At 41.7% G+C, this 25,102-nt stretch overlaps 3 protein-coding genes across 5 annotated transcripts in view; 1 reads left to right on the top strand and 2 right to left on the bottom strand.

Annotated features, from left to right (window-relative positions):
* The window catches only part of lrrc9 (leucine rich repeat containing 9), a gene marked incomplete in the record, with an annotated part of 14,295 nt that extends 14,042 nt beyond the window's left edge, over positions 1 to 253 (bottom strand). Inside the window, 1 exon segment of the mRNA XM_024268284.2 lies at positions 1 to 253. Coding sequence (XP_024124052.1) covers positions 1 to 43 — 43 coding nt within the window.
* A 663-nt stretch (positions 254 to 916) lies between these two features.
* On the top strand, positions 917 to 18,965 carry rtn1a (reticulon 1a). Of its 3 annotated transcripts, XM_024268296.2 has the most exons (9): positions 917 to 1,215; positions 7,065 to 7,781; positions 8,081 to 8,755; positions 16,190 to 16,397; positions 16,478 to 16,616; positions 16,686 to 16,755; positions 17,006 to 17,052; positions 17,128 to 17,186; positions 18,173 to 18,965. In XM_024268296.2, the coding sequence occupies exons 1-9, from the start codon at positions 993 to 995 to the stop codon at positions 18,213 to 18,215; spliced, it is 2,181 nt and encodes a 726-aa protein (XP_024124064.1). In that variant the 5' UTR covers positions 917 to 992; the 3' UTR covers positions 18,216 to 18,965. The 3 variants fall into 3 exon arrangements, with proteins under 3 accessions (XP_024124064.1, XP_024124071.1, XP_024124079.1); XM_024268303.1 differs by lacking the exons at positions 917 to 1,215; positions 7,065 to 7,781; positions 8,081 to 8,755 and adding an exon at positions 11,477 to 11,829; XM_024268311.2 differs by lacking the exons at positions 917 to 1,215; positions 7,065 to 7,781; positions 8,081 to 8,755 and adding an exon at positions 14,609 to 14,710 and having other exon boundaries at positions 18,173 to 18,850.
* Positions 18,966 to 19,176: 211 nt separating this feature from the next.
* The window catches only part of tdrd9 (tudor domain containing 9), a 22,459-nt gene continuing 16,533 nt past the window's right edge, over positions 19,177 to 25,102 (bottom strand). Inside the window, exons 28-35 of the mRNA XM_024268324.2 lie at positions 24,788 to 24,952; positions 24,509 to 24,579; positions 24,327 to 24,436; positions 23,632 to 23,728; positions 21,566 to 21,704; positions 21,155 to 21,273; positions 20,670 to 20,742; positions 19,177 to 19,506 (exon numbers count right to left, since the gene is read on the bottom strand). Of these exons, the coding sequence (XP_024124092.1) occupies positions 19,408 to 19,506; positions 20,670 to 20,742; positions 21,155 to 21,273; positions 21,566 to 21,704; positions 23,632 to 23,728; positions 24,327 to 24,436; positions 24,509 to 24,579; positions 24,788 to 24,952 (873 nt within the window). The 3' untranslated portion in view covers positions 19,177 to 19,407. The remainder of the gene's footprint in view (positions 19,507 to 20,669; positions 20,743 to 21,154; positions 21,274 to 21,565; positions 21,705 to 23,631; positions 23,729 to 24,326; positions 24,437 to 24,508; positions 24,580 to 24,787; positions 24,953 to 25,102) is intronic.

Consider the following 25,102-nt stretch of genomic DNA (forward strand, 5'->3'; position numbering starts at 1 on the left):
CCTCTTCATCACTGCAGTTCGTCTTTTTCTCATTCTTCAACATAGCTATGCATAAAATAAACAAACAAACAATACAGTATTATTGTTTCTGATCGAAACAATATAAATCAAGCACGTGGCTACGAATATGAACATTACAAACCAATATTAAGTAAACATTGCCCCCCCCCAAACATGCACACCAAAACAAACCGAGCTAGCTTAAATACTGAGGATACGTTCTGCAAACTATCTGCATGTAAAGTACTAGAACATAAAATACGTTTTTGTTCACGTTTATTAATGTATGATTGAAACATAATTGATTACCAATATCGAAGGGAAGACCGCGTATCCAGGCACGAGTGTTTGGTTGCTATGGAGGAGCTCCCAAACTTTTCCAGCTTTGTTTATACCCGGAGCAACCACACGAGGGCGCCATACTGCAAGATTTGTTTGGACTGTTTTCATAAAGCTACAAAATGAATCTCCAGAATATTCTTTAAAGCAAAAGGCAGATAAATAAATAATGATATTTATTTAAAATAAATCTGTTTTTCATATTTAAAAGTTAGTTAAATTGGACGTGTTTGTAGTGCTGCTTTTGGGATCATTTTAAACATAGTTTGATATTATCTTAATTGAATATTTTTTTTGCAGTTATAATATTGTTTTTTTTTATTTGTTTGTTTGAAAAGCAGGGTGTGTATTTGTCCTAAAGTTGCGTTGCTGTCTAGCGGACAGCATGACGTCAGCGGTGGCTCGGTGAACTACAACATCAACCTCTCTCCTCTGCTGCTGGCTCCAAACCGCGCGCGCCTCCTCATCCCCGCCGTCCTCCAAACCCCCGGCACAGCTGAGCAGAAGCCAGGCGGGAGCGTCCCGTGTTTCCACCCGTTCAGAGCTCTGCAGTACGGTCAGGCGCGCGCGTGTGTGTGAGAGAGAGAGCGGGGAGAGAGGAAGCCTCAGCAGCCGCTGACTGTTCCCAGTCTGTCCGACAACAGCAACAAAGCATGTCCGCTCAGCCCGGCGAGGAGCTCGGCTCGGAGGAGAGGTGGTTCGGGGACGATTACGACAGGAACGGCCTGTTCGGGAACACATCCGCCCGCTTCGACGAGCTGCGTCACGAATTGAAGCCGAGAGGTGGTGACGCTGTGGGCGACCTGGATCAACAATTTCATCCTTTCCAGGACGACGGGAAAAGGCCTCCCGTTGCTATGGAAACTGCCTCTACAGGTAAAACTTTAACGCAAATGAGACAAATCCCACTTTTCCGTCCAATCTAATAACACTCACGGGCACTAGTAAACACGAGGGGTGATTTTATGGCTTAAAATGGGGGCGACGGATGCTGAGGCGCAGTTTATTATAGATTACGACAGACGGCCTGCCTGTCTGCTGCTATGATGACTTCAAACTTCTGGAATTAAAAACAAATGAGATGCTATTTTGCAACTTTCCATGTCAAATAGTATCTAAATGTGTTTTTATATTAGAAATGCTGATAAATTTGAAAGACAATATATGTGTTTTATGATATTTAGATAATAATAAATAGGATAAAAGAAGAGCATCTTTTGTCACCTTCGTGGGTGTGTCTCAATTAGTTGATGAAACTTGGATAATAGTCACAAACTTGTTGGCAAATGACCCCTACTTAAAACGAGGTCAAATAAAAAACTTACATCGAAAGATCTAATGTGTGAAGAAGTCATTTTTTTTTCAGTTCTCCCCCTTTTGAAGCACGGCTTGGCTCATGCTGCTATTTTTACTCCTAAGGTCGCTCGCCTCACGATTCGTGTGGTGGGCAGAAGTGAGCCACTTTTATTCACAAATTCACTAAAAAATTCATAAGGTTATGCTTTAAAAAAATGTGGCCAAGTTTCCTCTCTTAACCGCTCTCTCATTTGGCATGCTTGATTCAAATCGATAAAGAAAACACGCTCTTTATGCAGATCCTGTTTCACAATCCGGACTATTCATTTGCTTAAACTTCAACAGTTAGGTGTTAACCGTTTTCGCTTTCGTTAAACTAAATTAAAGGATAGTATTGTCCTTTAATTGTATTTTGTGGCCTGTCAGGTCCACTTTTCTTGCCTGAAATTGTAAATAAAGCGTTTGCTCCACTTTCATAACAGTCTGCCAGACAAGGTGTGTAGGTGCTCGCAGACGGGGGACTCTTTGTTTTGGCTCCTGAAAGAGAACAGTGTTGCTGCAATACTGTTGCTGAGCCGTGTCTGCACAGTTGAATTAATCCGTCTTGTCACGTTTGTTCCTGGTGGAAACGACGCAAATCCCATCTATGAGGACAGAGGGGACGTTTCTCACTTAATGGGGAATAATGTGATGCTGTTAGCTTTGATTTTCTTCAAAAAGACTCCAATATAACTGCGCCGAAGTTCCAAACACAAATTCATGCATAAAGCTAATGAAATGCTGAGCTGTGTCCCTACGAGATGTTTGGAGTCTAGAGGATGCTGACTCCAGAGGTATTAAATTACCACTGGACAGAACTTTATCCTGTTTCTTAGCCTTTTTAATATTCAACATTTGCCCTCACGTTTGTTACCAGAGCCATGATGAAGATAGTGATCGTGCTGCACCTTGAACATCTTCTGTTCTTGAGAAAGCATCTCTCACAATCCACTGGCTAAAAGGTGGATTAGGCTCGAGTCTTTCGCTGTATCAGCCTGTCATCAGTGACGAGGGAGAGACAGCACGCTGGATTTGTGGCCGGCTCTTTTCCATATCGTTTCGGGTGGAGAAAGCTCTTAGCTGACTGCTGGACTCCATAACCCGGAGCAGTGCATTTCTGCCTTTAGCTGGTGAGGAGTTGTGCCTCTGTTCCCAGAGGGACCGAGAAGTGCAGGGTCTTTTCATAGAGGATAAAAATGCTGGATAATTCAAGGGCAGCAGAAGAGGAGGAGGAGGAGAGAGCAGCCTAATGGCTGGAGAGGCAAAGCTGGAGCCGGATGATGGTTCAAAGGTCCACACTGTCAGGAAACTATACATCAAACTTCAGTATTTATTTAAAGTTGTTTGGTAGAGGTGCTGTCATGCCCTTAAATGCATTTATATCTGACCCCAGCAGTCAGAAAACAGGCAGAACAGGGTGAATTTAAACTGATTCCAGACACGAGTATGAGATGTTCTCATTGCTGTTTGTGTCTGTGTGGCTTTGTGACAGACTGGAGGCCTGTCCAGGATAAAGCCTACGCCCAGTGACAGATGGGATGGGCTCCAAACACCCATCTAAACTGGACGAAGCAGCTATGGATAAGCGATAGATAGACAATCCCATGTGTTTACCCAGGAAGCAATAAAAAACCATTATGTGAAACATGATGCAATGTTTGGGTCTGCCCTTCTGCTCTGACTTATCATGTTCTCTATTTAGAGCAGAGCTAAAACTCATCAATACTTTTATGTGTAGACTCTTTTGTAAAATTTTCTCTTAAATCAGTCATAATGAAGGTAACTACTATTTTTAAAAGTTTTAACTTGTTTATGTATAAAAAAAACATGAAGGCAAGAAAAAATATTCAATACAGGAGAAAATTGACAGAATATGTTCTGTTGTATTTTAATTCCCACATTTAGGAAGGCTGGATGCACTAGTGTTTCCCGGAATAGTAATTGTACGTTCCGGTTGTCTTGGATCAATGCAGCAGAGCACCTGGATCTCTCAGCAGTTCGCCTATCGACCTGTACTTGTCTTTTCCTACTTCAGTGGAAGCAGCTTTACCAAGCATCGCCCCTATTTCCCTGTTTTCCTTTAGGTGAAACACAGAAATCTATGGATTAACAGAATCAATGTCACACATGTTGCTGTGACATAAGGCAGACATTAAGCTAAGTTAAAATAAAAAAAAATATTCATTAAAAAGTTTTTGAAATTCACACAGAAAACTAGAAAGATATACTCCGTAAAAGCTTTGTAAAATGCATTTAATTTAGTCATTTTGATATATTTCTTGATACCAATTCTTGAGGCCAGATGCTGCAAAAATAGGTCCAAACTTCAAACCACTTATGAATGTCGTGTTAAATTAGGACTTCTACCAGTTGGGGGAGAAAAACATATTATTTACCACCACAAACCTACTTAGCTTTAAAAGGGGAGCGCGGTGAGCATCTTGATATATTGGTTTCCACAAGGTCAGGCTGTGAAAGATAACACCTGAAAGATAAAACCGCAGCTGATAGGAACACAGATGAAGTAATGGAGTTGTTTCCGAGCTGTTGAGTCACAGACTCTTCAAGGAAACGCTGGAGTATGATGGACTGTTCAAACTGAGCTCATCAATGACAAAGACTTAAAGATCCACTCTGATGAAAATCATGTGGGATTTTTCTGATGATGGAGGACAAATATTTAAAGAAAATTAAGCTTAAAATGGCATTTCTGAGTATTTCTTTAATCAAATCATGAATCAGGAGTAGAAGAAAAAATACTGTTTGAAAAAGAGCGTATTTGTGATGTAGAAAATAAGCAGGGAAGACCACAAACTCCCTGCTCCCTCCTTTGTTTTCGTCCGAGCTGCCATCTGGCTCAAAGCTGTACGGCTGGAAAGCTCCAATATTGCTCACCAATTTTGTTGCACCAGTAATTTTCGGTGGGGTTGTAAGGGGTTATAAGCTAGCAGGAGAGAGTGCAGACAGCTCTCAATGGTGGGTGATGGGAAGGGGGGGTGGGGTTGCTTCGCTCGAATAGTTCTGCCAAAACTCAGAATCAAATTTTTAACATACTACTGCCTAGAATAAGACACAGGGTTTTTTTGGGCTAAAAAAAAACGCTTTTATAACAGATCAAAAGACGATTGGAGTATACAATTTTTCTTGTCTATTACTCACTAACAAACAGCAGGTCATTTAAGGTTTTTCTTTTGCATCTAGAGGCCCTCCTTTATTATCTCTGCTCTTTTGTTTTCGTCAGTCGCCTGATAATTAGGAGCCCATGTCTCGGCCCAGTGCAAAGTGTCAGCCGGCATTAGCTTCAGAGCTGCACTGGCTGCACAGAGGACAACAAAAGGACTCCACGGCACATGCAGCAGGACTTATTTATCTAACTGCCCCATCCTTTCAGCAGGATGAACACGCTGTGTGGACAGTCGAAGCCCAGGATTCCTCTGTTGTCATGCCCAATCCCATCTGACTGCAGTGGAGCATTGGTTTCAGCCTGGTGGGCTTTTGCAGCGTCTGAGGCGCCGTGTCACGTCAGCAGATTCCAAATGCCCTCAATCTCCAACAAATTTGTCAAAATGTAGCAGAGAGAGCCTGCTCGCACAGAGAAGAATTTCGATTGCAGATTCTCTGATGCCTTGAGCTTTTGTCCGTTTCAGCAGCACCTTTAGTTCACAAGCATTTAAGATGTTCTAATTGATTTTACCTAAAATACTAAAAAGTCCTTACATTTCCTGCTTTTTTTAAACATTACATCACCGCTCAACCTATATCCTTGTGGTGTTTGCACCCCCGCCCTGCAGTATTTGATGAATGATGTATTGTGTGGTCGACTGAGGAAGCAGCGACTGAAAGGACAACAGGCGGGAAGGGTGGTGGTGGGTCTCATTTGAGGAAGCGAAATCCGGGGAGGGACGTCCTGACCTGTAGAGCCTTCTGTCAGTCAGTTGACATCCTCCAGAGCTTAACCCCTCCATCCCCGACGTCCCCATCAGCCAGCACAGCAACTGGGTTTGGGCTATTTATAACACAAACCGCTGCTTTGAAGGAGAAAGAGGAGAATCTGTAAATTCTGACTAGTAAACTGCATAATTTGTATATTTGTGCAATTTTTTTTTGCCCAATTTATTTCCTTTTTTGTTTTAAAAGAATAAGGAAATCTTTTTAAATTAAATGAATTAGACACCAATAAATAAATTAGGGCTGGGTTGATAAAATCGATCTAAGCTTAATAGACCATTAATCGATCCATAAAAGTAGAGATCGATCTAACGCATAACGCTAAGGTACGCAAGCTTGATGCTAACGTATAACAGGATTTCCTATAGGATGGCTAATGCTAACACTCGATCGACCAAAAACGAACATCTTTAAATACTCACAGGCATTCATTTTTCAATACTTGTGGTCTAAAACACATTTTTTTGATCGTACTTTCTTCATCTTCTGGATTAAGGTGTAATGACATAGCGTGATCGCCACCTAGTGGCCAATTTGGAATGCCCTCCAGGAGAGGCAGAACAATTGTTGGAGTTTCTCTGTTTGAGAATCCATGTAACACTGTATGGTATTAACGATCTCATTATAACTTTGCTGATACATTTTACAGTATTTGAACTGTATCAGGTTAAATACGAATATCTTTAAAACATATATATAGATTATTAATGTATTTCTAAACAAATGTGTCTAAATGTGTTAACTGTGTAAACTCAAAATTGAATTAAATTGATTGGATCAAAAGAAAAAATCCGATTTGAATCGATCCAGGCTGTGGCGAATTGAATCGATTCTGGAAATTATTGGTGATAGCCAGTACTAAAATAAATAAACATTTGCCAATGCAAATATCCTCAAGTGGAAATAAAACTTTGAATAAGCAAAGAAGAGAAAGCTAAACAAAAAAAGGAATAAAAGAGAAAGTCTGCTCCTCTTCCCCCTCAAACAGAGCTGTGTTCTTTAGGCTAAATTGAAAAGAAACCATCTGGTTTCTTTTCAATCCTCAGAACAGGATTAAGTAAAGACTTAAGATGTAAAGTCTGTCATTTTAAATATGGATTACTTAAATGAGATACAATCAATGGAGTCATGACGCTTGCAGGGTTAACAGCAAACGTTGTTGTGGTTCTTTTTTGGGGAGTGGGAACAATCGTGTGTTGTCCCTGGCTTTGTCAAAGCGCCCTCTGTGTCTCGGTTCTCACTGTTCAGCACAGCCAGACACCCAGTCAGTGGTGTTCACAGCCTCACTGTCCCTCTCACTGCCAGCAGCAGCAGCTGAAGCCCAGCAGCGTTCAGCTGGAGGCTTTCATTAGTCCGACTGTGATTAAATAGTCTCAGACCGCCGCTGTCCTTTCCTCCCCGTCTCTTCCCTGAACCTCTCCTCTTGTTGGTTGTTTTTGTAGATGACCCCATGTCTGGGCTGTTCCAGAAGCCCATGAATGATGACGGTGACGTGTACACCTCGCTGCTCTCTACTCAGAGCCTCACAGCCGGCCGGGAAGCTTCTTACCTGTCGGATGACCTCAAGTCGTCAAAGCCCTCCTCTGGCTCGTCCCTCTTGGATCACTTCTCAGATGACACCTTCAGCTTCAGCTCCAACACCAAGACGACTTCCAACCCAATGGATGACGCACCTAAATCGTACATGGGCTCAGACAAAACAGAATCCTACAACTACATGGATATCAGTCACGGCGAGGAGCGATATGACCAACAGCAGGGGGCCAACCTAAATAAGATCTCAACTGGCCACGACTTACTGGGTGGATACATGGATAAAAGCCCAGATGGAGAAGAAGACGAGGAAGACGAAGAAGAAAACCTGGGCCCAGCTTTGGGCTCCCACTCTTTCCCTTACGTGGAGGAGCCATCCGACGAAGAGCCGGCAGACTACCGCTCTTTCCGAAACCTGGGTGGAACCCCTCAGACCGCCAGCCCGGTGAAGATCACCTTGACGGAGTCGCAGCTTCCGGCCTTCAAGGCCGAGCCTCAGCAAGCTCCAGTCGGCGGGTCTGAGCGTGAAAATGTCCTGAGCGTGGGCCTGCAGGGCGTTCCCACCGTGACTCTGTCAGAACCAGAGGATGACAGCCCCGCCTCCACCCCTAATGCTTCACCAACCCGTGAGCTAACACGCAGCACCTGCACAAATGCTTAAGAAAAAGTCCTTAAAGTTAGGTCATACAGAAAGAATAACTATAGTGAATAATTAATACTTCATGCTTACGTACACAAATTGATGTGAGTAACCTCAGCAAAAGTTGACATATGAGCGCTACGCTGTAAAAATGTAGGATGGTCATCAATAAATATAACATCTTAAATCAATCAATTGTTATTGAATAAAGATTACTTTTTAAATTGTAGGACTGAATTAATCAATATAAACATTTTCCAATGTTTTTTTCCTCTTTGTGAGCAGGTAAAGATTTTTCTTCCAACGACATGTTCAAGGCTGGATCGGAGAGGTCTGCAGCTTCTGGGAGAAGTCCAGGCTCAAACCGGGAGCACGACGGCAGCAGCGCCGAGTCTGGAGATTCAGAGATAGAGCTGGTGTCTGAAGAGCCTCCCAAGACCAGAAGCAATCCATTTGCCGAAGCACCCAAAAGCAAGAGCAGCTCCAACCAGCCCAGCAACCCTTTCGACAACCCCCCAGTCGCCAAAGTGGGATTTGGCCTTACCGGCGGCCCGGCTCCGCCCACAGCCTACAGCATCCTTAGGGAGGAGAGAGAGGCCGAGCTCGATAGCGATCTGTTCATCGAGTCTGCGTCTGAGGAGAGCCCCAAGAGAGAGGGCGTTAGTGGCCCCAAACAGGGAGTCACGTCTCCTTCCCCTCTTGTTCCCACCGCCGCTGCCCCCCGCAGTGCCAGTGAGGCAGTGGCCCCAGAGCCCACCAAAGCTGAGAGGGCCAAGCAGCCAATGAAAACGGAAGAAGATCGCTTCAGCAAACCTAAGCCCCCAACCGCTGCTGTGCCCCCAGAGGTGCGATCAGAGCAACCCCACCACGATGACACGCACAAGCTCAGTAATGAGGGCAAAGGAAACCTGGGAAAGCCTGCAGCGTCATTCCTTCTGAAAGAATTCAGCAAACAAAAAGGTAAGCCCTCTAACAGATATATATTTAAGGCTATAATTAGTAGTATAGCAATTGTTGCTAATGATTATTAGCAATCACCAAATTAAAGTTTCCACTCTTGTGGTTCTAGATCAGAGGTCTGCAACTTTTAATGCTAGGAGCCTTTTGAATCAGTTTCTTTAACACCCACTTTAATGAAAATTGTGTTTTTAACATATTTTTGTGGCTTTTTTTCATGATAGAGGACATATATAGAGAAAATTATGATTAAAATTGTGTTTCTTTGTTTGTAACCTTTATTTCACCAGACGAAAAACCAGTTGAGATCAGGATCCCTTTTTCAAGGGTGAACTGGCCAAGCAGTCAGCAGCACGTCTTATAATTAAGGTTACAGTATATAACAAATAATAATAAAAAAGAAATACAACACATACACACATAAATACATACACATAAACAACACAAGTTTTAAAATTTGCCTAAAAACTGCACAATCATAATCAAAAGATGACTCAGAACGCGTTTAAAATTGAATCAAAAGATGATAGAAGTGGGACTTCATTAACCAAAATCCAAGAGTTGCAAAGTCCCATTCTATGTTTAGATAATTTGACTTTATTTATGTTTTTTGTGGCCGTTGGGATTTTATTTATCTACCAAAAATAGGTTTTAAATATTTACAATAATTGAATGATAACAGGGATGTGTTTTTCTAAAAATATCTAATTTAACTTTTTTTAACTTTTGTCAGAAGCATACTCAAGTTCCTTTGAAAATAAAATACATCCTGTGTCAAATCAGATCCTGCTACTAGCAGATTTACTTGAATTAAAAGCAACAAAAAAAAAGCCAAATCAAATATTGTATATGTATGAAACATTTACCATACTTTTGACTTGCTAAAAATCTAAAGGTAATTGATTTAACTTAGCTAAAATGCATTCACCATTTATTTTTATTTGGTCAAATGTTTGTAATTTTTTTAAAGCCAAAAAGCTTCATTGAATAAAAATCTGGCTGCAGAGCATCAGGTTGTAGACTCCTGCTCTAGACGATAGAGGAATTGTGCTTTTGTGTTGAAAGCCTGAACTATTTTAGCAATATTAAAAAAAAGTGTGGGATGTTCTTCAGCTGAGTGGGTTCCTGCAGAATGAGTGGGAGGGAAGTCCTGGTTTTCTCTCTCGTGTATGCTTCCACCTGGTGGTGAACAGAGGAAAAACAGCAGCTAATTCGATTTCCAGAATGTGTGATTAAACTCAATCTTTTAGAAAAAAAAATGTGTTTTGCAGAATATGTAGATGGATATCTATAGTCAAATACTTTAAGTGAAAATAATGACTATTCTTGTAGAATTAACCCATTACATGTCCTACTCATTTTTATTACTTTGTCATTTGATAATTTGAGATGCTGATGGCAGTGCAGCTCTGAGAGCATTTAATACTCTCTTTGAAGCTTTTTTGTGGTATTTTGTCTTGTATTTGCTTTTTTCAATCCAAAGAGATTATGTAAACAGCTGTTTACATAATAGTGAGATGCCAAAAACTGGGGCAGACTCCCACTTAAGAGCTTCAAAGGCTTTTTTTTTTTTTTGGTCGGCTTTATCTCTGAGGGAAAAAGAAATTATCAAAAGCTTTTTTTTTTTTTCAACTTGCATTTGGTCTTGGGTAACCCCTTATTAAACACACCGTTGATTTACATGCTGCTGACATGTAAATTTAATCAGATGCATACCTGTTGACTAGACTGGACCAGCAGCTTGTGAGTTGGCATGTTTTGTTTACCCAGAGAAGATTCTGGAATTGCTCAAAAATCAGGTCATGTCTCTTTCATCTCAACCACCAGAGGGCGCACTGTGCATTGGTAACAACTGCTTTGAAAACCTAGAGATATTTATGTCATCAGTCTCTCTGCAAGTTGCCATAGCAACAGGGATGGGGGAGCATGTTCCGTCTCTTTAAGATAGATGAGGTTTTTCCTTTTTTTTTGGGCTGCTCCTGGCTTCAATGGCTGTCAGGGCTTCATCGAGCAGAAGGTGTAAGGTGTGGCTGTCTGCAGGGGGGGGGACTAAGGGAACCAGTTTAACCACTTTGATGGGATCAGAATTGACACCGAGTCATTGTTCTTTTTAAAGGACTACTGCACTTTTGGCAGTTGGGCATCATTTCAGTTTCGGTTTTCTGTCTGATAGTTTTTATTGAAAAAATAAAATACATTGTGAAAAAAAGGAAGCATTATGCTTGACTTAAAACTGTCCCTCAGCATGAATTATTAAACAGGAGCACTCTGCCTCTTCGATCATCAGTGAGCCAAAGCGGAAGCAGTTATTTCAGTCTTTGGATAAGACCTTAAAGTCTGTAATCTGCAAGTACACAACAGAGGTGGGAGTATGCCAGATTAGGGATACAACACAAAAAGCTTTATGAATTATTTTGTTTTATGCTTCATACTAAAGTGACTGAATTATTCAAACTGACTGCCAAATATCAAGAATGAACCGCTGAAAAGTTCAAGCGTCTGTGGTTTGTGAAAACATTTAAGGGATGACCTTTTTCCGTTTATTGGACTCACATATTACAGGGCTCTTATTATGAAACAGCTAAAAAAAATGTTTCGGTCTGTCACCACCCAAGCTTTACGTCCCGAGGCTCTTAATCACTGCACGCATGGTTTGCTGCTGCAGAAGCCATGGTTTGATGTTTACAATTTTCCCCTCCTCTCATCCCTCCCCCAACCCACTGGCATACACGTACGCACTTTCTCCGCTCCCTCTGTTCTGACCAGCGACGCTCCACAGCATCAGTCTTTGTGCTCCGCGCGCTGGCAGCACCTAGGAAACCTCTCGTCCCTCCCTCCTTTCCTCCCTCTTCATCATCTCAGCCTCTCTCCCGCATCCTTCTTCGACCATTCATGCCTAACTGGGATGCGTGAGTGAAACGGTTCTGCCGAGGAGGGGAAACAAAGACGAAAAAACGGAGATTGTACTGAAACAAGAGCGAGGGAGAGAGAACAGGGACATTACTGATCACCAGCAATGCAGGCCACTGCAGACCAGACCAAGAAGGAGAGCTCCTGGAGCAGCTGGAAGGGCCAGGGTACCGATACCTTTCATGTGATTTGCTCAGGATTTGTCTTGTTCCTGCATGCAGGTTTCATGCATGTTTCCTTTTCATGTGTGGAAAAGCGTTCGTCTCAATTGCATGTTCATATTAATTACAGAATAGTGTATTTAGACCATCCATTTGTCATGTGGACACGCCCTTTTTGAAGATCCTCTCTGATTTATAGAAATAAACATTAAAAAAGACAATAGAGAGGTGAAGTGAGTGGGAGTCACTGTTAGATGTTTGGGAAAACACACACCAAGACGCATGTCATCACTGGTTTTTGCTTCTCTTTAAATAAGAAAGCCATTGTCTCGTTCTGAGGCGTGCCTTTGTTGATACCCCCCCCCCCACAACCGTGCGGGGAGCTGCCTTTATGTTATGGCGTATGCTCTGTTTTTGTATAGCAGAGAATATTCGAACGGTGCTGACAGACTGTTCCCCTGGTAACCAGGACACACCCGTTATCGCTGCTTCATTACATCAGCCCTACTGCTTTGGTCGCCATGGCACCTTGCAGAGACTGGGCTGGACAGGAGCATCCTCGGGGTGTCTGCTTCTGTTGGAGGAGAAAGTGGCTCCGATTCGTCCACGCAGTTCTGCATCTTCTGAAGAATCTTTTGTTGTTTTCACACAACCAGTGCTTAGCAACTTGCAGCTTAAGAGTCACAAATTGCTAATCTTTTACGGAGTGAATTTCCATTTAATGAGCCTATCGTATCACCCTGTGCATTGTGATAGCTCATTTCTCACATGGGACAGCGAATGGGGCTAACACGGTCAGCACAGCAGAGGAAATCGAGCCAATTTATTTCTGGCTCTTGAATGCCTGTACATCATCTTAAAGCTGGAGGCGTTTTGTTTAGTCATTCTCCTCTCAGTGCACGTGACAGACTTACAGCCATCACTTAACAAACTCTGATGTAGACCTCCATAACTGGAAAGGATGACCTATCCACACATCATATTATTATTATTAAGTTGTCTATTGGCAGGCATTGCAATCAGAAATAGAAATTCTACTTATATAAACTCACAAATCAATAATGTAATTTTAAATAATCTAAAAAGAATAGTTTCATGTTTTTGTGTTCATTTGTATATCCCATGAAGCCTAATTCCTTCAGCAATCTCTAATATTATTTATTAGCTATCTTTGATTCATAATTGAAGTTTTCCTCTGATATAAATGTAATAATTCAAGGAGAAAAATCCAGATGTCGACGGTAGAAGTGTGTTTCCTCTCCGTCAGGTTGATGGCTTGTTTGAGGCCACAAAGATGCCTTTGGTGGATTTAATTAGGTCGGGCTGAACTAGTTTCACTACAGAAAAGTTGGCTGAGAAATGAGTGTTATACCAAACCGTGTTAATCGTTTGCTCTGGTTTTTTGCTCTGTACAAGTCCCTGCATGTCATTGGAAAGACTTGAATCTGTGGTTTCCTCAGGTAGTGTTCGGTGTTTTTTCAGTCAAAACCTGTTGGGCCTCACGTGTTCATCTTTTTCTCCATGTTAAAACCAACATCAGGTGTGTTCCAGAATGAAACTCCTGTGTGTTTGAAGCAACTTGAAAATCTTCTTGGTTGTTCATGCATTTATTTTCACAAAAATGTATTGAAAAGACCCTCTCCGATCATATTTTGATCTATCTTATAAGCGTTATCAGTGATCTTTTAAGTATAATTATGCTTTTTGAGGAAAAATCAAAAACCCGTGTAGCTTTTTAGGACATAATTTATGCCGAGCGGTAGTAGTTATTAGAAATTCAACTTTGAGTTGTGGGCGGGACTATTAGTCCAGAGTAAGCCTTCCTCCATTTCCCATCATGCCTTTGTTTACGCTCTATACTGCTAGCTTGCCACACCTCAAAACCCCAACTTATTACCGGTACAATAAAAATGGCGAGCAATATCTGAGCTATCCAGCTGTACAGTTTTGAGCCAGATGCATCTCAGACGAGGAAAACAAAGACGTACATGGATGTAGTTAGCTACAAGCGGATGCATCAGAATAGAATGGTCACTGCTGCAACCTATTCAAACGGCATTTTTTTGTCTGCTCCGGATTCATAACGATTTGCCTAAAAAAATGCACAGAACTCTTTAAGATCAGTATTTCCTTAAATATATATATATATATATATAGCCTTTATTATTATTATTGTAAAAATCAGGCTATTTTTTAAACTAATCCTATTCCATTAAAAAGCAGTCTTAGACTTTAGATTTGTTCTTAGTTCAGTAAAACTGTCTTTTTTTTACATGACACAAAGGTCTTTTCATGTTTGGTGCTTCATAATGAAGGGAGGGTTTCATCTTTATGTGGTGTCACGGGGTACAGACACATGATGTGCTGCCGTTTCCCAAGATCCCGTGCAAACCAATCTCTTATTCTCTCCCTCCCCTCCCTCACCCTCTCATTAGTCTCTCACTCCTTCTCTCCATCAGTAAGTGAGCGGAGGGGAGAAAATGGAACACGGTAACTATGGTAACTGCATCAGACAGGTGCTCAGCGGATCCTTTTTACATTGTGGTTTAGCTGTGTGATTTCTTTAGCAGTCCATGGAGCTTCCAGTCTAGAAATACAGATTTTTATTTGAACTGTTCGCTTATATACATATAAATTCTTCAGTGCGTTAAAACTGCTACTGTTCGTCTTCCTGCTGGACTCCCACTGTGGCTCTTTGGCAACCACACCCCACGTGTCCCCTCCCACTTCAGTCCCTTTGCAAAGGCAAATGCTGATTTGCTGGTGTGGCTGAGGCCCCTCCCCTCTCACGCAGGAGGAGGGGGGTACTCCCCCACCCATCAGTGCTCTCCTTTTGTCTGTGGATGAAGCAGCTGCCTTTTTCCCTGTTCAGCCATGGGAGCCGCAGGTCAGTACATAATTCTGCTGCAGTAAAGCTTTTCAGTCTGCGTTTGGTCTGTGCGGCTCATTACAAAAAAAATAAGAAATCACTGTCGCCTGTTAACACAGCCTCCACAGGAGCGGAGTCTACTGCTGCTCATGCGTTTGCTTTTACAGCTGCCGTGTATGCGTGTTCCGTGTGAGCATCTCTGTTCTGATCGGCAGCCGAACAGGGAAGTTTGTCCAGTTTTTCCAGCAATAATAGCTCCTACAAGGTGTGGCACCTGTTTAGCAGCTGTGTCACAGAATGAGAATGAAGTGTTGGCAGAAAGGAAAAGCTGTTTGGATTCAATCATTTACAACAGAGAAGAGATTTTTACTAGTTTGCTCAAAGGCTTCTTTTGTTGTTGAGGTGCCACCTGCTTTTCTTTCAGGCATCCACTGATGGCTTTTAGAAGAGAGTAAAGATGGCCGTCATCACTATGCTGCTTGCAGCTCTATGGCTAAAATTAGAGCAGGCGGGCAGCTCAGAAGAGACAAAAAAAGTAACCTAAGAGACCTTAGCTGCAATTTTCTGTCATTCACTGATATAAAACCTTACATTAACTTCCTAAAGCTCTTGCCATCCTCTTGGAATGTCGGTGTTTTTTTGGCATCTTGGTCAGAACACATTGATAGACCTTCTGTCAGGGGAAACAGGCAGCAAACTCTTCCCTTAGAAACAAGCTTGTACTTGCAGTCGAGACAGAAGGCTGCCAAAGGAGGACCACTGAACGACTGTAACGGTACACTGGACTAATCCTGTTATCACTTCTCCTTCGTCTTTGCTAGTGGCTTTGAATTACAGGCCCCATCACCCAAAGACGGTGGTAAGAAGACAGTGACACGCAGGGTGTTGCAAACGCCACTCACTTCTTTGGATTTGGGCTAAAAAGTAATCAGATGTTGTAATGAAGCACTGATGCATCGTCATCAAACGCTGACCGGAGCAGCTTCTTCTGGCCAGGTCACACCGAACCATTATCTGGGAACTGCTGATAGGGCTGCTATTTCTGCAGAAATGTAGGTCAATCATTAATTCTGCAAGGTGAGCAGACAGTGCAGGTGTATCCCCGTAATCTTTACATGTACCTTTGTGTGAGACTAAACCAGATGTTTCCAAAGCATATTTTTGTTTTTTTTTTACCATGAGGAGCTGCTTTCTTTTTCTTTAGGATTAAGTTTTCACAGGTTGTATTTTTATGATTAAAGGTTTGAAATACTTTCACACCCACACTAAATTCAAACTAATGAAAAGCTGGGTTAGGAAGCTGGGTTAAACAGGATCCTGTGACAGCTCCCACAGGACACAGAGCTGTCAAGAGCTTCCAGTAATTTGACCCAAATGTGTGATGTATAGAGCATGGTAGCTCTATGACTTCAGGATGGCCCAGGCCTACATGACAGACTGCTAGTATGTAGGTGATGCTGCTTTGGACTCTAACTTTTCTCGTGCATTTCCCTTCAGCAATCGACCTCCTGTACTGGAGGAACGTGAAGCAGTCCGGCGCCGTGTTCAGCAGTGTGCTTCTGCTCCTGTTCTCCCTGACCCAGTTCAGCGTGGTCAGTGTTGGAGCGTACTTAGCCCTGGCAGCCCTCTCTGCAACCATTAGCTTCAGGATCTACAAGTCTGTGCTTCAGGCCGTGCAGAAGACCGATGAGGGGCATCCATTCAAGTGAGTGAAACCGATCGACCTGAACGCCATCGAAACGCCTGCCAGACCTCGGTTTTGATCATTTTTGCATCTTTCACCAGAGCTTACCTGGAGATGGAAATCGCTCTATCTCAGGACCAGATTAGTAAATACGCCGACAAAATCCTGCTGTACTCCAACACCTGTATGAAGGAGCTCCGCAGGCTGTTCCTTGTACAAGATCTGATCGACTCTTTAAAGGTTTGCCTCTCTTAAATGAGATCACAGCTCAATACTTGAGATGTTGGTCTGAATCCCTCCGTGCTTCAGTTTGCAGTTCTGATGTGGCTGCTGACCTATGTGGGCGCACTCTTCAACGGGCTGACACTGCTCATCTTAGGTGAGATCATTACTGACTAACATTTTGTGTAATGAGAGAATTCCCACAGTCTGCCTCCATTTCTTATATACAGCACCAGTTATCACTGTGTGGATCTTTTTACTGCTTTGCTCTACAGAACGTTTACTTTTCCAGTTTGTTTTTGATAAGAAAAATAGATAGGGCATGCTGGGCTGACACAAGTGCTCCTGTTTGAGCATGATCTGACTTTTAAGTCAAAGGTCACTATCAACCATTTCCTCCTCTGCAGTTGTGGTCTCCATGTTCACCATGCCTGTGGTCTACGAGAAACACCAGGTGAGCAACGCAAAAGACTCCAGATTCACTTTGATTTAATGTGAGATTAACTTGCTTTGTTGGTTACTTCCTCAGGCGCAGATTGATCAGTACGTGGGACTAATACGGACCCAGGTCAACTCGGTGGTGGGAAAGTGAGTGATGCAAAGATGCTTTACTGCTCCAAGTTTGAAAACCTCTTAAGTCATGCTAAGCGAGTTCTTACAAAAATGTAACAGGGTAACGTTGGCATGCTTAGACTGCGGTCACATAATGCCACAGCACGGCAACCTAAATGCAAGTTTTTCAAAAAATTTGGCAGGTGGCTGCACAGCGGCATTTGTAATCGGGAGGCGGCAGTCACATTTTTTTTACACGTCGTGTGGCGACTCTGGAGGGTTTGAGAAAAAGTTCAAATTAAACAGTGACTGGACAATTTTTTTTGGCATCAGTCAGTGGTTGCTCAGTCGGGTTGGTACATTTTGCAGTGCAAGTCCAGTGACAGGCGGCTGGCAGGAAGGCAGCAGCGCGATAATTGACTGATAGGAGGGTCTCCGAGGTCCCCAAAATTGTCTGATGATCGGAAGATTTCAGGACATCTGTCCCACGGCCACCGTCAGATTGTTAGAAATCGTACGAAATGACCAGTGGTACAGAATAGCCCACTTTTTATATATACCCCCAGACTACCGGGTGTCTGCCGGTCGGTGGCTCTTGATTTAAACGAGAGCCGTTCTGAGACATTTACACATCATCCAATCAGAGCTGCTGCTGCCACCGCCCAGCTGTCGCCCAATTTTGCAATGACGTCATCCCTGCCTGACTGACTGCCACAATCTGCATTAATGAACACGCCAACATAAAAAAAAAAATCTTCAAGATTCTGCCGATGGCTCCCCATCACAATGTGGCAGTTGTATTTATCACCGCAGCAGTAGCATTGGGCTAAAAAGAGTCATTGCATTCGGTTTTGTTTTAAACATTTTTAAGCCATCAGAATAATTTGAATTGTACCTAGAAGTTGAGTTTGCCAGCTTAATCAAATTTTGATTTGTTGGTTGTATGGCTTTTACATTCAAACTTAAAAATACATATGTGTGAAATGATTTACTTGTTAAAAACCAACTTTTTGTCCTTTCAGGATTCAGGCAAAGATTCCAGGGACAAAGAGAAAGGAGGAGTAGGCGCATTCATCACTGCAAAGCTGACAGTCCAGCTCGGTGAAAGGCTCAATGCTGGAGGGCCTAATCTTCATCTGTGGGGCGTAGTGCTGTGTCATCTTGGTGTTCTCTGAAAGCATTCACTGGAGAAGCCATCACTCTGTCTAAAGCAGTTTAAACACTAACACACAGTTACACGTATGTGCATAATCCTGTTTCTAGATAGACAAATACACAAACTCAAAGACAAAAAAAGACTTTTTTGTGTTGCTTATTACAACGTGCATGAAGTCAGGCCTTGGGTAAATAATATTTGACATCTTTTGTGCATTAAAAAAAGAAGGAAAAAAAAGACTTGCGCTACATTTTTGCTTTGCAGTGCTGACCAAAATGTTTGGCACAAAACTTCTGAATGACCAACTTGCTCCGCTGACAGTGTTAAACAAAACTGCTTCATGTTTGTGAGTTAGCAGATGGGGGCTTTTCTTTTTGGTGTTTTCAAGCACAAATAACTTGTGTCTTAGATGTGGTTATCGTAGGGTTTTTGCTTCTGTATACCATAAAGAACAATACATCCACTCACGTTTAAGTACTGTTGTACAAGTACTATGAAAACAAGAAGTATCTGTTGATATTTAGCTTGTTTGATTAACTGTCCAACTTTGTACAATGTTGAATTATACTCCATAGTTCTTTAGAACCTGGACTCTAACTCTTTGCACTTAACAGTATGTATTTAATTACGATAAGACAAATAAATGTACCTTGATGTAACATCTCCTCAGCCACTTTACTTATAAGTTTCTAAAGATGTCTTGAAGCTAAGTTTGAGGTGATAACCCTTTAATAGTGGTGGGTTATAAATAAACCGATGCACTCTGGCATTGACACACCTCTCATAGTGGAGCACAGTGTGCATGTGTTGACATTTTTAACTTGACTTGAGGGTCACAATGAGCGTACGGTTTAAGAGTGACAAGCCTCATCTGTTGTAGAAAACTATTTTTAATGTCACACAGCTGAAGCAACGTTACAGCAACAAACTCGACTGAATTACAAACTGAACTTTAACAGGGAACTCCTCCTGTATTAATACAATCAAATCTCAATTTGCAGAGCAGCTGAATGGAACTTAAAAACAGACCCATATAAAACATAAAATTCAATAACAATCTTTTGGGTAAATGCACTCAGTGCTCAGTAGTATGGCTTCCCTTTAACTGTTAAGCAGAGTAACAGGATGCAGCTTGAGAAAATCCCCTCTGTTGTTTGAGCTTCCTTCTTCTGCAAAGTTCATCCACAGCGATGGATCAACCTGAAAGCCCAACACATCATCTCAAACAGGTGTAATTCTCTGTCCACATCGAATGCAATTTACAATCCTAAAGTTGTAGCTAAAAATCACTGCTTGACACTTGTACAAAAATGCGTTGATAAACTAGATGCATCCTTCATGTGTGGGAGGAGCTACTGTCCAACATTTTCAGCCCAATCGCTACACGGAGGCATTAGCTCCGTTTACATGGACACAAGTAATCGGAATAAAAGCACATCTTGTAAAGAGCATTCGGGATGCTCACACTCATTAGGATCAAAATTCCCTTCCGATCAAGATAGGTTGGTTATGCCAATTGAGGTGCATGTAAACAAATTATTCTGATTGTGGGTCATTACTGGGCTGATTTTATGTTATGTGGCCGGCAAACCGCATCACAAAGCAGAGCAGCCTGACTAATAAAATGTGATTAAGATAAGTCCTAAGATCAGGAGGAGAACACGATCATGATCATGTCAACGCGTCACAAGCTGAGTTCCTGATTGGTTGATGCAATGCTAGGGGTGTAATAGATCGCAAAACTCACGGTTCAGATCGTGTCACAATTCGGATCATTTTTTGCATCAGTAAAAAGTAAAAAGAAAAAACTGGAAACTTGCTGGCGATTTTGCTTGCCATAATGACCTCCCGTTGTAGACGGAGCAGCGGCTTTGTCCTGCCACAACGCAGGATGGCTGCTGCTCTTAGACATGGAGATGTGAACCGATGCTTTTATTTGGCTCTTCAAAATAAATAAACCCAATCTCGAATCACTTGCTTTCTCCGTGACGAGGTTGAGAAACGCCTTTTGATGGAAGCTCCTCCGACATGTGGCGGGAGCTTGGGGTCCCACCACGAAATCGGGGAGCTTTGAAGAACAGTCAAGGAGAAACTTTGATGCTTTAACAAAGACTGCGTATACGATTTAACGTTAATGGTATTCTGTGTGTCCAGGCAATTGCTTTTAATAGTGCACTCGTGAGGTGGTGTGTGAGCGCGCACGTGCGTGGTTATCCGCGGTCCACCTGTGTGCCGACCACGGATTATCCGTGATCCGTTACACCCCTACCCGAAACTCTCCATTGCCAGACTGCCGTGCCTCACCTGACGCTCAAAACGTTTGTTATTATAATTGTTGAAACAGCCTTGGCTGTGTATCATACCTGGTTCCACTTTCCCCGGCTCTCATTATAAGGTGGAGTGATGGGTTCCCTTGGCGGAGACTTGGTGAACAGTCTGCATTATGCAAAGAAGCACATTAACTCCATGAATGGTAAAGAAACATACAGATACTACTAATGCACAACATATAAAAATACAGGGATAAAAAGACGACCATCACAAGATATTGCTCGAGCCCACAAAGATCTCTGCCATCACTCTCTAGACTGCAGGATGACAACTAAAGTTAATTCTTACAATAACTACTACTTATTCCTAGATTTTTATCAAGTAGAAATTTACACCAAACAAGTTAAAAAAACAACTTGTTTTTTTCAAATAAGTTTGAACATAGTTCAGGTCTTAATTGATGCCACTCAACTGTCTGATGAATAGCAACAAATGATAACTCGTGCTGCAACGAGTCACGTGTTCAAGCCTTTTGGCTCTTTTTTTAACAATCCACTGAGGCCGTGTGTGTTTTGACCTTATGAGGCGTTCTCGGCAGTCCTCCTGCAGCTGACTAATCCTGTCAGGACGCAGATGCAGGGTGCCTTTCTCCCCGTCGCACAAAAGGCTGTTTATGGCCATCCGCAAAGCATTTATCTAAAAAAACAAAACAAAAAAAACAACAAGGATTGTCTCTCAAACACACAAGTGACTGAGATCATCGGCCAATAAGAACCAACATCCAATACTAATTAAATAAATAATAATTAAATGTTAACATAAATTGATATTAGCACACCACATCAGTTACTGTAATATCGAGTTGCTAGTTATAGTTGTCGTTAAAATCCAAAAGCTGTTTTCTGTTTAATAAAAAAATTATCCTGATTTTTTTAAAATGTCACCTTTTATTAATATGTTGTCCACAATACTTTTTTTTTCTTTTTACCTCAATGATGTCCTCAACATCAAACCGGACATCAAACTCCAGTTCAATGTCATGCTCGGGCAGGATCACCTCCTTTGTCTGACTGTTGTAGCCCAAGCCACAGAGGGCTCCAGTGTAGCAGGTCCTCTCCTTATCAGTGCTAAAAATCACAAGCACAAGAGTGAAATTACAGTTATGGTGACATATGTGCTTATGTTTACATCAGTTTATTGGACAAAAAGTACAATTCATCACTCGTATAGTTCTGAAGCAGTAAACCATACTATACTGAGAAAAGAGTTACTTCCTATTGAAGGTGGCAGACGAGCGCTAATAAATAGTAAATCTGCTTTGTGTGAATGAAGCATGAAAAATTATCTTCTATGGTTGAGGAAGGGCAATAACACGTCCAAAAATTCCTGTTGAAATTTGTGATCCCAATGACTTTGTGGCTGTTGGTTATTATAATCATATAAAATGACAAGCCCGAGTGTGTCATCTAGGTCTCACCAGCAACATCTCCTTTGTCGCTGGTGGTTAAAGGAGATATGTTGTTATTTTAAAGCTTACTTGATGAAAACTCAATTTATATTGGACATTAACATAGAGCCTTATGATTACGAGTCTCCTTTGCTTAGTGTAGTTGACTTCCTTCCTTGGTCTGCAGTCTTGGAACCCAGCAGCGTTCAGCGTCTGTTGGACTGTATGCCTCGACATGTCAAAAGCCAAGCCAAGATTCATAAAAAAAACTCTTGGTGGTGACGGTTGGATTATCCTTCAGGCCAGCACAGGTGTCACTTTTGGCGTCTAACTTTGTCCTCTGAGGTTTTCCACAGTGTGGAGAATGTTATATCTTTAATTATACTTTGCTTTGAAACTTGAATAGGTTTAGAAATGGCCTTTTACTAATTTGTAAGCAGCTACAATGCAGCACTGCAGGTCCTGAGAGAATGCCTTTATCTTAAGTAACACAGAAGTCCATTCCACTGTAATAAATAAAAGACTGCAATGCTTGCTGAAGGATTCCCCAGAGGAAGGCTCTTATCCTAAAAGATCATGGCAGCACATCAGGCTGTCTGTGGTTTAATTATTCACAACACACCCATACGATTAGAAGTTGTGATGTAATGTCAAAACTAAGATAATCTGTCTGGTTTAAATTGGTCATACAGCAGGATTAGGACACATTTTTTAGAAAAATAAAGAAAAGCAGTGAATGTTACGATGATCTAGTTAAGTCCAGGCTGTACTTTAGGAAGTATTCAGACTGAAAAAGTCAGTTGGTCCGGACCGATTCCTGAACTCTGCGTTTGGTCTTTGTTCAGACTACCATCAATTGGACTTTTCTGTTTCAAACCAAAGCTTGTAACCAAAACCATGTGACTAAAGACCTTTTCAGTCATTGGCCAGGAATTACAAGGGCGGGGCAAAACAACAAGAGAAGGAATAATGGCTTTGCAATTCTTGTTGGGATAGTTCACTTATTCAAACTTTATATTTTGCTCACAACTATTGAACATCTTTTTTTACCAGCAGGTACATCACTTTTCATTTCTGCTTTGGTACTGTGGATTCATGCTGCAAGACGGTTACTGAGGAGCAGGTACGCTGATAAGTGTTCATGACATATAGATTGTCAGATAACTGTGAGAGGCAATGTGTTTTAAGATAAAGTTGTTTTATTGAGCTTGCATTCATCTGACCGCATCTCAACGAGTTACTGTTTCTTATTGTTGCTCGGCTACGGTGGCCATTTTGGTCCAGTTGGTCAGCTTCGAGCAAGGAGCGTATTCAGACAGAGGAAACTCAGAGCGAACCAGAACTCAATCCGATTGGAAACAAACTGAGAACACCTCGAAAGATTAGTCAGAAAGTGGCTCCTGGTCTAGGACCAGAGTTCACTTGGGTGTTTCCAGACTGAAATTTACCAGGGAAAACTCTGGTTCACTTTAAGCAAACCAAATGTGTCCAGTCTGAATACAACCTTAGACTTCCATACATGAACAAATGGCTGAAACTGCAATGTTGTACAAAAAAAAAAAAAAAAAAGATCTTTTACAGCGGACAATTTAAAGTAGAGGACTCACCGTAACTCCATGATGGGGGTGAACAGCATCGTCACCAGCGCAGGCAAACCAGGAATGTTAGGCAGTAAGGAGGTATCTGACAGGAGTATTGAAGACCCTGGAACACACATCATCACATCCTAAAGGCTCACTACTATAAAATTTTGTTTTTTGTGTTTTTAATATGCATGTTCTTGTAGTATTTCAGAAAATGGCTTAACAAAAAAAAAAATCCTAGTTTGCGGCACATCATTTGAAGAAAATGTTGACCCCACAGGTAAGAAATGCTGTGATGGGTTAAAGATACAGATAATCAAATCAAACCTCTAGACTCAACAGTTTGGAAGCAGGTAGAATTCAAGAATAAGCATCACTTTCTTCAGCTAAGGCTAAGAAGCTAAAGTTATAATTAACACAATGCAAAATCTAAGAAAGACATCCATCTTCAGCAGTGATGGTTCATTTGTGAGATCAGAATTTCAAGTAAACATGAAATCAAAGCTCCACGATGCATTTATCAATAACAAGCCCCATTTAAAGTTGTCAAAATGTCTAAAATTCCCAGCCTTCATTGTAACACAAAAAGTGGGCTAGTCTCTTATAAACAAAAAAATCTGAGCTGATTATCTGATAAAACATTAGATCCTGCTGCACTTTAAGAAATTAGGTTTACCAAACGCAAGAGGGCAATGAGTGAATACTTCTGTATACTGTACCTGTCGCAGTGACTGACACAGTCCCAGCCACCAGCATCCTCATGTGTTTGAGATGAGGGCTGTCATTGAGAGCTATGGAGTTGATGCTGGATCTGCTAATGGACACAGTCCTGCAGGAGAGACATCATCATCAGCAACAGCAGAGGCTTTCACTGAATGGTTTTACTGAATGTTAGGCGCACCTGTAGGAGGTCATCTGGCTCAAACTGTAGAAGTTTGTCATGTACGAGCTTAGTGGTCCTTGCAGCTGCAGCTAAGATGTCAAAAAAGAAAACATATCTTTAGGATTGATAATACAAAGATTTACAATTAATATGTATGCTTATCAAAGCTTATTTTAGGATGTTTGAATTGTTCTGGTTATCAGACTGGGCGTGCCTTTACACATGAATAAACCATAGAAATGTCTCCATCTTCTGGACAACATCAGAAATATGGTGCAGACTCAAACAAATATTGACCTTTTTACTGGAGGTGTTCTGCCTTTTGGAAAAGTGACAAAGGAGATTGTGGATGAGCTCCTTGTCTTCTTCTGTGCGCTCTTTAAAAGCGCTTCCAACAGAATTGGGAACATAAGTTCCATCCTGCTTGTCCTTGTACACAGACATCAGCACCTCATGACTTTGCTGCAACACAATCAAAAAAATCCCATAAGAAAAAAAAGGAAAAAGGTATGGAAAAACACATTAATGTGCTAAAAAAAACTATTGTTACATTTTTACTTTTGGCCAGAATTAGTTGTAAAAGTCATCCTAAACAAAAATTCTCTGTAATTA

This window comes from Oryzias melastigma, linkage group LG22, assembly GCF_002922805.2.
Source record: "Oryzias melastigma strain HK-1 linkage group LG22, ASM292280v2, whole genome shotgun sequence".
Taxonomy (NCBI): domain Eukaryota; kingdom Metazoa; phylum Chordata; class Actinopteri; order Beloniformes; family Adrianichthyidae; genus Oryzias; species Oryzias melastigma.